The 12,139-nt window shown below is 46.7% G+C and overlaps 1 protein-coding gene across 1 annotated transcript in view; it reads right to left on the bottom strand.

The window, feature by feature from the left end:
• LUC7L (LUC7-like (S. cerevisiae)) overlaps positions 1 to 12,139 on the bottom strand; it is a 17,018-nt gene that overhangs the window by 1,319 nt on the left and 3,560 nt on the right. Inside the window, exons 3-9 of the mRNA XM_010156780.1 lie at positions 9,941 to 10,039; positions 9,116 to 9,226; positions 8,326 to 8,469; positions 7,714 to 7,890; positions 6,786 to 6,874; positions 2,366 to 2,395; positions 1,286 to 1,450 (exon numbers count right to left, since the gene is read on the bottom strand). Of these exons, the coding sequence (XP_010155082.1) occupies positions 1,286 to 1,450; positions 2,366 to 2,395; positions 6,786 to 6,874; positions 7,714 to 7,890; positions 8,326 to 8,469; positions 9,116 to 9,226; positions 9,941 to 10,039 (815 nt within the window). The remainder of the gene's footprint in view (positions 1 to 1,285; positions 1,451 to 2,365; positions 2,396 to 6,785; positions 6,875 to 7,713; positions 7,891 to 8,325; positions 8,470 to 9,115; positions 9,227 to 9,940; positions 10,040 to 12,139) is intronic.

Below are 12,139 nucleotides of genomic sequence, written 5' to 3'. Positions count from 1 at the left end.
TCAGGGATCAGGGGTTTTCTGTTTGTTCTCTTGGTTTTGTTTTAGTTTCTTAAACTGATCCTGGTCTCTCCCCAGTTCTCAGTAATTTTGTGGAAGCGTGTCAGCTAGCCAATCCCCCTACCATCTTGATGGGCTGATTTGAATGTGTTCAAGGTTTTCAAAGTAATCCCTTACCTGCTCTTTAGTAATAGTTATTACAGGGTCTTCCTCACTTCCTAATTGTCCAAACTTCTTTTCTTTATTTTTCATGTTCAAGACAGATTTAAAAAAGGACTTTAGTATCTCAGCCATTGGAGAAGCAACAGTATTTACACACCCCCCCTCAATTATTAAGACTTATTTTTCAGACCATTATTTCCCTCCCCTTCATCAGGTATCTTTAAAACCTGTTCTGACCCCTTAGCTGAAGTGACACAAGGCACACAACAGTAGGTTTGTTTCTAGGATTAGTGGTGGTGCTTATCAAGTGAGTCAGTGCTAACGCGCTCCCCTGTTCATTAGGAGCATTTAAAAAAGCCAGATCTAACTTCAGCAAGCAGCTGGTGATAGGCTTGCTCCTGGGCTTAGAAGGGCTTTGGGAAACACAATGATTCATTTCAATTTTTCTAATACTACTACATGTGCTTGCCTCATCCTCCCTCCAACACAGTGTTTTGCTAAGTTTTGGAAGAGACTGAAAGCCCTTCTTTGGACTATAACCTTCTCCTCAGCAATAGGAGAATGGCATACTCTTCCTCCTGGCTTCCTCTCCCCCTCCCTCTAGTGCAGATTCCTAAAGAACTGTCTGTCTCTCAACCAGACTTCTGTTAGAAGACTTCCCCCAGATCCCAAATCACACACTTCCTTCCCCTTGCCAGCAGTGAGAGAAGGAAGCTGGGAAGCAGAAGATAACCACAGAAATGTAACGTCAAAACTGCTCTCAGTTACTTGGCTCTTCCAGGCCCGGGGAGGCTCAGTTAGCTCAAGCAGGCCTTTGTGCTGCTACCTATACAAACCCAGCACCCTCTCAAGGCTCAGCACTGCAAATCAGGGAACCAGTTCTATCTCCTAGACTCTTCTCTCAAGCTGGGCTCTCGCTGTACAGTTACTGCCCCACTGCTCTCACGTGAGGCCACCTACGAACAGCCACCACGAGATCCTGCCTTGGCCCAGGAGCTGGTACAGGACCCCGCAGCTGCTAACCTGAGAAACCTGTCATCCTGCCGCTCGCTCTAAGGGACTGGGGAGGCTTCCTGAGAAGCCAAGGACTCCCCTTTCCAGCGGCACTGGTGTCAGGAATACGTACTTGTGTTTTGAACTCCTGTCTCTGGACCCCCGTCGGTGACCTCTGCTGTGGCTGCGGGAACGGCTCCGGTGGCGTCTGTGTCGGTCTCGGGACCGGGAGCGAGACTTCCGCCGTTCACGGGAAGCCGATCTCGAGCGTCTTCGCCTCCTATCCCGAGACCGTGATCTGAAGAGGACACAGATTGTCCCAGCCTTAGAACACGGGCCCGTACACTGAATCTGTACACCTAAGCCCACCTCAGACATTCCTGAGCAACAAACACCCAGAGCACCAGCACTCACACCCCAGCCACATCCCTGCCAACACAGAAGGCAGATCACCCACAGGGTGGGCATCATGCTACCAGCACAGTGCTGATGGGTAAATCTGGGATGCTGGGTAGTTTATATAAAAAGCTCCCACCATTAATGTGGGCACGTGCTGATGCCTAGAGCAGTTACCAACTGTGCCTCCCTCAGAGAGAGGCCTGTGTATGGAGAAGAGGGGCTGAAGTAAGTAGCACGTGAAATTACCATAAACTGTATGGCAGGTTGCCAAAAGAGAGTCTCTCTTGTGAAAGTACTGCACTTTAGAAGCAGATTTGTTTCAATCTGCTCTAAAAACAAAACAAAGGATGCCAATGTATAGGGAAAGCAGTAGAGAGAACGATCTCCAGGTATGAGATCCCAGAGAACGCTGTCATACCGTTAAGGCAGGCTCTTCCCAGAGATGTGGGGGCTTTACTCTCGAACCTCTGTATTTTTACATCTGAGGTATCATATATCCAACAGTATTTCAGACATTAAAACAATGAAAGTATATTAGACATCCATTGAAAGAGGCATCGAGTACATTCTCAGACTCGCACTCAGGAGCACACAGCACCGTCTGTCCTGACTGGGCTGCCCAGCATCTGCTTTCTAGCCCAACGGGTGATATTAGCAGCACAGCACCGCACAGATGCCCAAGCAATAGCTCCTGTTTCTTTCAGGGAGAAAAACAAGGAGCTTGGGGCACTTTGTGAACATTTGTGAGACCCAGGAAAAGCCTCAGTAGCTAAAAAGAATCACAAACAGGCATTTGGGAGAACTGAGCACTCACCTTCGGCGATCTCTATTTCTTGATCCAGACCTAGAAAGGAGAGTTAAGCAAAAGAAGGTATGATATAGTCAGTGGGCAGTGGGTTCTCAATAACACAACCCATTCACTCTGGCAGCTCTTCACAGGAAAGCAACAATACCCCAAGGAATATGTCAGTTAAAAAATAAAAGCTTGCCATTACAACATTTAATTAGCTTCCACTTGGGGGGCAGGGAGAATTTGTCAAAAATTTACAACTTGGCAGAAACACTAGTTTCTACATGAAGAGCTTCCTGTCAGAACAGAAAAAGCCTGCAGACCAATGCAGTCTCTGCTGATAAAGCACCAGAACAAACCTCTCCAACGTTAAATTTGCTGTGCATACTTGTTACATACCCTGTGCCCTCCGCAGTCCGTTGTCACCTAGATCAACCCTAACATTTTTCAAGAAAAAACTTCACTCTCCACCAGCCAGAAAGACACTTGACAGTTTTCCGATTTGGGTTCCTTTGAGGCAGTTGCACATTAAAAAGGTTTTAATAAAAAGTTTAATAAAACTCACTGTGTTTATTTAACAAACATCAGAAGGAAATTTGCCTCGGTGATTTTTTTTTTCTTGTTTGGGAAAGATGAGCTAGAAAAAGAGGCGGCACGGACAGAAGGGGAGAACTATTACTGACAAGTAACAGATATACTGAAAATCCTGCGCCCCAGACTTAGAAAGCCACTTGAGAAGAATCCTTTAAGCCTCACTTTTCCTCCTCGCATTTCCACGGCTTCAGAGCTCCCACGTGGCACGCTCTGCTCAAAGCCATAAGCATTAGCTTTTGACAGTCTGTCAAGAACATTGTCACAATTCTTTCAACTTCTGAAGCACCACTACTCAGCACCACTTAAAATCCAACTCCATGTGAAAGATACGCCCTCCCTCTTCCACTCCAGCTACGTTTCAGAGCCAGCTTCCACCAAAACATCACACACTGAGCAGTCTCTGTGTTTTAACTGAGAAGCGGACGGTCTCCCTGTTTAGTGAGTTAGGGGCTGCCTCTGGTAACTGCTCCCATCTCCCTGCTGCGTACACACTCACAGGGATGTTCCATTTACACAGCCACAGAGCTGTTCTGGCACTGTGACAGGAGCTGCACCTGAAAGCTACACATCAACAAGGTGTTGAAAAGGAATAGAGAAGCATCTATTTAATAACAACATTTAAAACCACACCTGGATAAGACAAGATTAGGAGAATCAATGTGCACTGACATTCCTCCACAATGAAATGGGATTGTTCAATCATGGTAGAAAGAACAACCCCCCCAAATTCAGTAAGGAATTGAGGTAGAAGGACTGCAGACAAGGTGGAGCCGGTCTTGGAGTCAGGTAAAAATGACCCACGCGCTGAGACAACACACAAGACAACCAGATGAAGGAAAAGCTGATAAACCAGGAGAGCGAGGCAACAACCCCACACCTCCTTTCTCACGTAACAGAACCCGACAGAGCAGCAAGACCTCCTGTAGATGCCTGGCAGGCAGCTGCTTTTTTTTTTTTGGTGGTTGTAATCACTCCAAGTTCTTAATGTTCTTTTCCTTCTGATCACTTTATTCTGAATCACCGGTGCGCACATCCACACAAAGTCATTCCACATCCCCTAAAATGCCCTTCCAGGTCTGTGATCTGAGCAGGAGTATGCACAATAAACTCCCGATAATCGCTGCCTAGCACTAGAAGTCAGGAAGCATCCAACACAACAGCCTTTTCCTTACTGGCCTGAATACAGCAGGAGACAGAAGACGACTGCTGTTCAGAGCAGTGAGAGGCCGAGCATTTTATTTTCCCCTCTTTTTTTTGTCTCTGCACCACAGAGGTTATGTGCCAAGTTTCATAACCTGTGTTTTGTCCTACTTAATACAAAGGAAACCCATCTGGCAACTCCACCTAGATTTGTTTGTCCGTGTTCTCTGGAAGTCTGCACTTCCAAGCATGCCACCTCTCCGCAGAACATCAGTTTTAAGAGATTACTGGGTAGCCAGCAATCACCAGCAAGGCAAAAGGATGTGTGTATATTTACGAAGGGGGTGACAACCCAGTTCAATTATTCCTCTGTGGGAACCACAGCTGAGCTGAGGAATTAATAAAGCCTGCGAGAGGTAGAGTTTCACAAGCGCATCTACAGGTTTCCATAGTACGTCACAGTGCCTGTGAGTCACCAGAGACTTCTCCACGTCCAGCGGTACTCTGTCTTACTGAGCAACACCGCAAAGATGCTGCATATGAAGATTTGACAAGAAGAGTTAGGAAGGAAACCTGTTTTCTGTGATTCCTTAAAGTATCAAGCTCTGGTTAAGAGAGATGGTCTGAAAGGTGGTAGTAGACGATTAGTTTTTGATGGAAAAATGCCCCTGTAAGCATGGTGTTGCACAGCTCCCAGCAGAGAAGGTGCTGAGAAATCTGGGCTCTAGTCCCATTTCTGACATTAAGTGTCCACTGGGAAAACTATTTTCCTTCTTTGGATCAAGTTCCCATTTTGGAGAGGGAAATAATTCAACCACCTCTGTATGGCACTCCTGGCTCCTTCAGAAGCGGCTCTTGTGAGGGACCTGAGCAGAGGAGCCTACAGATGCCTACAGAGCCAGAGCAAAGGCTGGCCACAGTCTCCAAGTAGTCGGAACCGGCAAGAACTTGGACTTTAGGCCAACCCAATGCAGTTCTTAAACCCTGCATACTTAACACATTAAATAAACATTCAAAAGTGATCTTCAAACCCCCTGGTGAGATGCATCTGGGCTACCTGTGAACACAACAGGCTCCTGACTCAAGAACTGAGGGTTTAGGGTTTTGGTATGGGTTTTTTTCTTTAACCACAAAAACAAAACCACAGATATGCCACGGGAAGAAAGCCAGCATTCTGGGGAAATGCAGAACAACTACGAGATCCAGACGACTCTTCCTGAAGGCCACCCTGCTGAGTGATTTTCACACAGAAATTATCTCTAGGAAGAAGAGGCACCATGGAGACAGGTGCACTGGGTGCAGGTTAGATATGGTCCTACTGTGGGTCCGAACGAGCCTGCCAGGAAGCAGCTGCATGGGCACACACGTCTTGGTTCGTTTCCTTCTTTCTGTCTGTAGCAACACCACCCATCAGCCCCTTTCCATTATCTCCTGCGCTCCTCAGCCAGCTCCAGATTCCGCAGCTCCAAATATAACTGCGTTACTGACAATCCGGCGTGGATGCCAAAGTTGTGAGGCTCTACATGAAGCGCTGCAGTTCAGGAGAAAGCTGCAGAATGAACGCTTCATATGACACCAGGGAGGGAGGGAGAGAGCACCCACAGAACACACCCTGACTGGAAAACGTGTCACACAATACACCAAAATCATCAAGCTGCAGGCCAGAGAAAACGAGCTGCTCTGGTTCTGCTGTGTATTTGCTAGGACTTCCAGCAACACGTACACAGAGCATCTCAGAGTATGCTGCAGTTACGTCTCTTGTGCCTCAGATATGGCTGGAACACTGCAGTTTACACTGAGGGTCAAACAGAACCTCCCACAGGCAGCAAGGTTGGGTTTTTTGACGCAAGAAGTGCAAGGGGAGAAACAGGTGAGGTAACTGGGGAGCTGCTGTGGCAATGAGAACAGCATTCCTACCTGGCCGCTTCCTCTGCCCAAGCACTGCAAATAACCACCCTCGTCACAGCGGGCTGTTCAACCGAGCTGCTTACACACAGGGGGTGTGGTCAAGCACCAAAGAGTTTTTCCAGTTCAGCTGGAAAGAGGCAGAAGAGGTTGTCCCAAGAATACCAACGTTGCAGCCACCCCCACTGCTCAAGGTTTATACACGTGTGAGCAGAAGGTGACACACAGGGCCACAACCACCAGGAGCAGCCGCTGCTTGGGATCCCTCAGATCCCCTGGGAAGTGTTTCCCAAAGCTGTGCCAAAAGCACCTCGCTGTTATTGTAGAAAAGTTTTGGAGCGCGACAAGCAGCCCACCATGGGGCACAGGGATACCAGCTCCATTCTGTTGTCACCTCCTAGCCTAAAGTGAGGAGGGAATTTTTGCATGGCTGGTTCCTTTTGAGCAGATCTAGCCCTCACAAATCTTAAACTTTCCCGCTTGGATGTGGGACTGGATGAAGTAATTTTATCCAGATTCAGATTCCCAGACAAGGACTGGACCAATATAAGCCTGAAGATGACAGGGAGCTCACATCTTTCAGATACACAATGGAGGTTAAAACCTTACACGTACAATCACTCTAAGGTGGGGGTTTTGTGCATTCGTGTTCACTTTTAGCCGAACACCAAGGTGCTCATGCAGCATCCAGAGCCTGTCCAACAGCTACTCCAGCAGCAGATGCTGCTTTCCTGCAACACTCGGATACAAGAACTCAGACTATTTCAAAACTAACTTCACAAGGCAGTTATCATCTTCCACTTACCGCCTGCCCATTCTCTCCTCTCGTTCTCTCTCCTCTCTCCGTCTCAAACGATCCTGGTTTCTCTTCTCCTGCTTTTCTGCCACTGTTTTCTAGGGAAAATAAGTTCACATTGTGCTTCAGTCGTACAGTAACAGGTCAGAGAGATCTGCAGGGAGACTATTCCGACAGTGAGACAAAGAAGCATTTCACCTCATTTTATGTGCTAGTCAGGATCTATCAAGGCATTAATTTTCCTCACAACTTCACTAACGTACATCAGCGCAAGAAATGCCACTCCCTACTCTGCTCTGAGTGCTTACGCTCCAAGAGACAAGCCCGTAAGCCTTGAGGCAAGGGACTGTCTCACCATGAGCGTACACAACACACAACGAAAACAATGCTCTGGCCTTGCGCCCACGATCAGTTGAGGTGCTGACCTCAATATACCACCTAATGATTAAGGCACCGGAATCACGACGCTGAGTCGAGCGGGCTAAAGGTTGGCAAGCAAGGCCACCACCTCAACTCTACATACAAATCATTTCAGAAAACTTCTACTCACTTCAGCTACTGAAGACCTCTTTCACCGATGGCGTTCGGTGACGCTCCAGTTCAAGCATTTTGTTAAGAGCTCCCAAAGTCAAAAAACCCAGAGTGACAAATTTCAGCCATATCAATGACAACAACACAGGCGACTGTACAAATGCTCTAAGGAAGAATTGACAGCAGTGGTCTGCTCTGACTAATTCTGAGGGTACGTATTTAGTTACTCAGAAATTACAGAACCCAGGGTAAGGCTATGCAAACCTCCATTTGAAGTTTCAGGGATTCTGCAATCAGAAATTTCTGGGCTTTTACAAGCACTCTGCAAAGAATTCTGTATTAATTTATTAAAAGAGTGTAATGCCTTCAAAACTACAAGGAGGTGGTTTAAACCAGAGAGGATTACCCTCAGCTGATCCAGTTTCTCACGGATCTGAATGAAACCCAAGTGCAATTTGCCTCCAAAGTGGTCAGCAAGGCGCCGGTCGTTGTCATGGAGACCCAGATATGCCGAACAGACTTCACACACACGCAGCTTCTGCTGCTGGAAGCTGGATGCAGGCATTGAATTTCTGTATTCTTCCTAAAGGGAGGCAAAAAACCATGCAAGTATCAGGGAACCCTTACACCGTCACAACCCTCCAAGGAAACCCCTCCAAAGAACTGCACTGCTGTTTCCAAGAATCACAAAACCACCCTCCGTATAAATTAGGTGCTACACAAAAGGCTTTGCAAGCAGAGCTAACCTGGCACTCTACCCCTGCAAGAGACCAGCAACCAAATATTTCAGAGGGCGAATCCCCCCTGCCCCAGTCAGCTCTCTCCACTAGATAAAAGCTTCTAATAAAACCCTTTTCTTCATTTACCACATACACTCCCAGCTGCTTGCTGGCACACAGCTGAAACTGAAAAAGGATGTGCTGGCACCATTGCAAAAGAGGCAGGAACCACCCAGCTGTTTGCCACGCACTCAGCCTAGCCCAGCCCGCTATTACAATGCATGGAACCAGCGCCATACCTCTGCCTCTTTCTTTTTTGCTCGGACTTTCTCCACTTCCATCAGGATCTTTTGAGACTCATCAACATTTCCTTCAGCTCCCAGCTGTTCAGCCTTAGCTAGGAGTTTTCCAATGTCTTCATTCAGCTCATGTACTTTCTCTGCCTAAAGAGAATAGTTAAGTTTTTAATAAGGAAAAAAAAAAATGCTGAAGCTTGCAAGATAACCCTTCCTTTTTCTCTAAAAAACTTTGTTGGAAGATGACCATAAATCTCCAAAAGTCAAAGGAGTCCCAACAAAAGGGGATTGGCTGACCAAGTACAGGCCATGCAGTCACAGGTAGCGAACGTGGAGAGGACATCACCAGCTCTGCTGCAAACAATGGCACACTTCTGGCTTACAGGACCTGCTAGAGTCTGCAAAACCAGCTTCAGAAACGTCTTCTATTCCCAATGAAGGAAGCTCCCAAAGAGGAAACTTCATGAGCATTTATTAAGTGACAAGACAGCAAATCCATCCCATGACTGTTATTCTAAGCTATTATATTAACACTGAATATTGGGGGGAGGAAACCAATGCTTTACTGCCATGCTAAAGCTACCTACTTTGGAGTTCATGTTTCATGATACTATGGCCCTCTGAACCATTAAGTTTGTCACAAGAATGGCCAGAGCAGCATTTGAGGAGGATGGCTGGAATCCACAGAGTCTTTGTGGAGCCTAACATCCCAGCATCCAAGGCGTCAGAGACAACAGAGCACTAGTGCTCTCACACAGCCTTTCAGAACAAACGTTTAGAGAGAGGACAATACCTTTGCAGACACCTCAGCACTGATCTCCTCCTGTGTCTCAGCCAGGCGTTTCTTGGCCAGTTCTGTTCTCCTATCACACTCTGCGATGAAGGATTCCAGGTGATCCATCGCCTGCATGTTCAGACACACAATTGTGAATAAAGATGCTCTCCGTGCCAGATCTAGCTTTGAGAGCCAACAGCTAACTGGTGCAATCCCTGTATAATGCACAATCACCGCAAGAACGGATGCCTTGAGGAAAAAAAAAATGTATGACACTTGCCAGGAAAAAGTAAAATTTGATCCCTTAAGTCTGTCACCTGCCTGGAACCTGAGACAGTTCCTTTCTCTGACACCTAACAGAATACTCACACAAAGGCTGCTTTGCACTACCACTTCCAATGCGTGGGCGACATATGCAAAGACAAGAGCAGTGGAATAACATGAAAAGGGAGGACAAAACTGTTCTTCCCCTTGATCTGTTCCATCACAGAAAGCTAAATCTGATAAAAGCAAAACCACAGAGCAGAAGGCTTTTCATGTCAAATCTGCTTCCGGGACAGGCCACCTGGTTACAATGACCTGGCGCAAAGCAGCAGGTGTGGGATGCAAGGAATGCCAGAGGAGCCCCCCAGCTATCTGGACTAATGGCATTGCAAGCACCATATTTAACTGCTACAATTTCAAGCCAGCAATCGAGCCGGCCTTTGGGAAGGGGCTGCACATTCTTGTCAGGTAACACATCAAATAACACGGCTAGCTGAAATGCCCGTGCGTTCTGCTGCCCAGCCAAACAACTTCAAGAGGCAGTTTCCACAGAAGCAACTAAATTTTCTCCATACTCACATCCAGCTCAAAGAACAGGTCTCGTTCTTTACTGGCAATCTCATAATCTGCTCGCAGTGCCAAGTCATGGATCTTCGTACATTCTCCCAAGTCCATTCGCTGTTGAAAAGAAAAAGGAAAATAAGAACCCTTCGTTATGGCAACAAGCAGCAGGTAACATCTCTTGCCAACTGTATCATACCAAATGCAGCCTCTTTAGGAAGAGCAGCTTCCTCTTAACCCATCAGTAACACAGCTAGCCAGAAGAACCACATGCTTGCTAGAACCCCTTTTCTAGGAGTTGCCGGAACAACATTAAAACATCCCAAATGTTTTAAGGCCAGTTCCTGCTCTAGGCCACAGACCAGCCTTAGAAAGAGCTGGGAGGGAGCTGGGAAGGCACAGCATGCTGCAGCAGCAACTCCTTCAACAGGCACAAACTCCAAATGCCTCCTAGAGCTACAGCACAGCAAACCATACAGCTTTTTACCCTGTTTACTGCTTAACTGAGAAAACACGTCTGTGTCAGGATGAGCCCTAGTAATATACTGAAAGATGCCCAATCATGGACCACAGGCAGAATGCTTCCCATCAAGAACAAGCGGACTTAAAGGAATAAGGGGTTCGGCCAGCAGAAAAGCACAAACACTTGCTCAGCAACAACAGACTCGTAACTTCACAGCTAGCCCCTTCCCATATTCAGCTGCAGCCTGGAATTTTAAAACCGGCCCAGCAAAGCTAATTCCTACACATAAGCCCATCTAATGAGAGACTTCTTGAGAGCATCTCCCTTCCCAGAAAGCTTTGATGTGCATGCTGCACTTCGCTCCCACTGCAGTCCATGCTATTTAGATCCATTATTTTCCCCCAACCTAGTGGTTAACAGGCACATGAACCACAGTTAATTATGCTCGCAAAACACGGAAACTGCATTTGACATCATCAAAATTTAACAGAGAACATTTCTTTTATTCTTAAATAAGAATATGACATTTTGAAAGCCAAAATAATAAAAGGTCCAAGCGTGACCCACAGTAGGAATGGTAGGGAACAGCTCATCGCATGAAGGAACACTCCAGCCAGCCATCCTCTCCTCTCCCAGTCACCACCAGTCCCAAGGAGCCCAAACCTCAACACAGCGCAACAGGTGGCACCTCACTGAACCCCAGAAAAACCTAAATACCACTAAATCGAGATCACAGAGTCCCTGCAGAACATCACAAACTAGAGCTGGGGTTGCCAGCGACACGTATGTGAGGCAATGAAGGGTTTAGAATGAAGCAAAGCGACTAAAGCAAGCTCCACCAGGTAATGCTCAGGTATTCAGCAGCTACCTCTGTCATCAGCTTTTCTTTTTCAAAGAAAGAAAACAGTTCCGGGTGACTTTCCACTATTTAGTCTTCCTTGTTTTGCTCAGATTTACCAGAAACAGGAGGTCACAGGCAGTAGGCTACAGAAACAGACACTGCATCCAGGAATAGTCCTGCTGAGCTCTCTAATGATGGAAATTTAATGCCTACAAAAAAACCCTGTTGGGTACTTTCAGAGCTTAATCGTGTTCATCTTCAGGCAGCCTCTTCAAAGAATTCTAGCAAGCCACTTATTTTACCACAAAAATAACTTTCCACAACATCAGAGCACGATGTGACTTAAATCTTTTATTCTTATGGCCATTCTAATGAAATCCCTTTCCAATATAGGGAGAAAACAATGACAATCCATGTGATTCTCTAAGATTCTCATCTGAACTCCTCTTGCCAGCTGATCCACTAGCCCCACTTCAGTGAAGGGGCTCCAACCCACAACTTCAGAAGTGCTGACAGTGTCCTCCTGGTTGCCAAATGGCAACGAATCTCTCAACCTCTTCTTCGAGAACGTTCAGCTCTCACCAGCATACGAACCTCAAGGCTGTCTCCATATCCCTCGAGGTGATCTAGGTGCGTGGAGATTTTCACAGGAATTGCTCACTTCAGGTAAGATCACTAGCCCTTCTGCCTCAAGGAATCCTCTTGTCTCAGGGAGGCCTGCCATCACATACTCACCCCTTCCAGCAGTGATCATGACCTGCTCCACTCAACACCCGTGGCTGGTTTATAATACAGGTAACCAGTAGAGCCTGAGGAAAGATTTAATCCCCTAAACACACAAAGACTTAATACAGTTAGATGCCACTGGTAGTCCTGCTCACATTTGCTGAGCAATCCACATTTAGAGGCATCT

Source organism: Eurypyga helias, unplaced genomic scaffold (genome assembly GCF_000690775.1).
Source record: "Eurypyga helias isolate BGI_N326 unplaced genomic scaffold, ASM69077v1 scaffold32938, whole genome shotgun sequence".
NCBI classification, from domain to species: domain Eukaryota; kingdom Metazoa; phylum Chordata; class Aves; order Eurypygiformes; family Eurypygidae; genus Eurypyga; species Eurypyga helias.
This window is presented reverse-complemented; position numbering and strand designations above follow the sequence as displayed.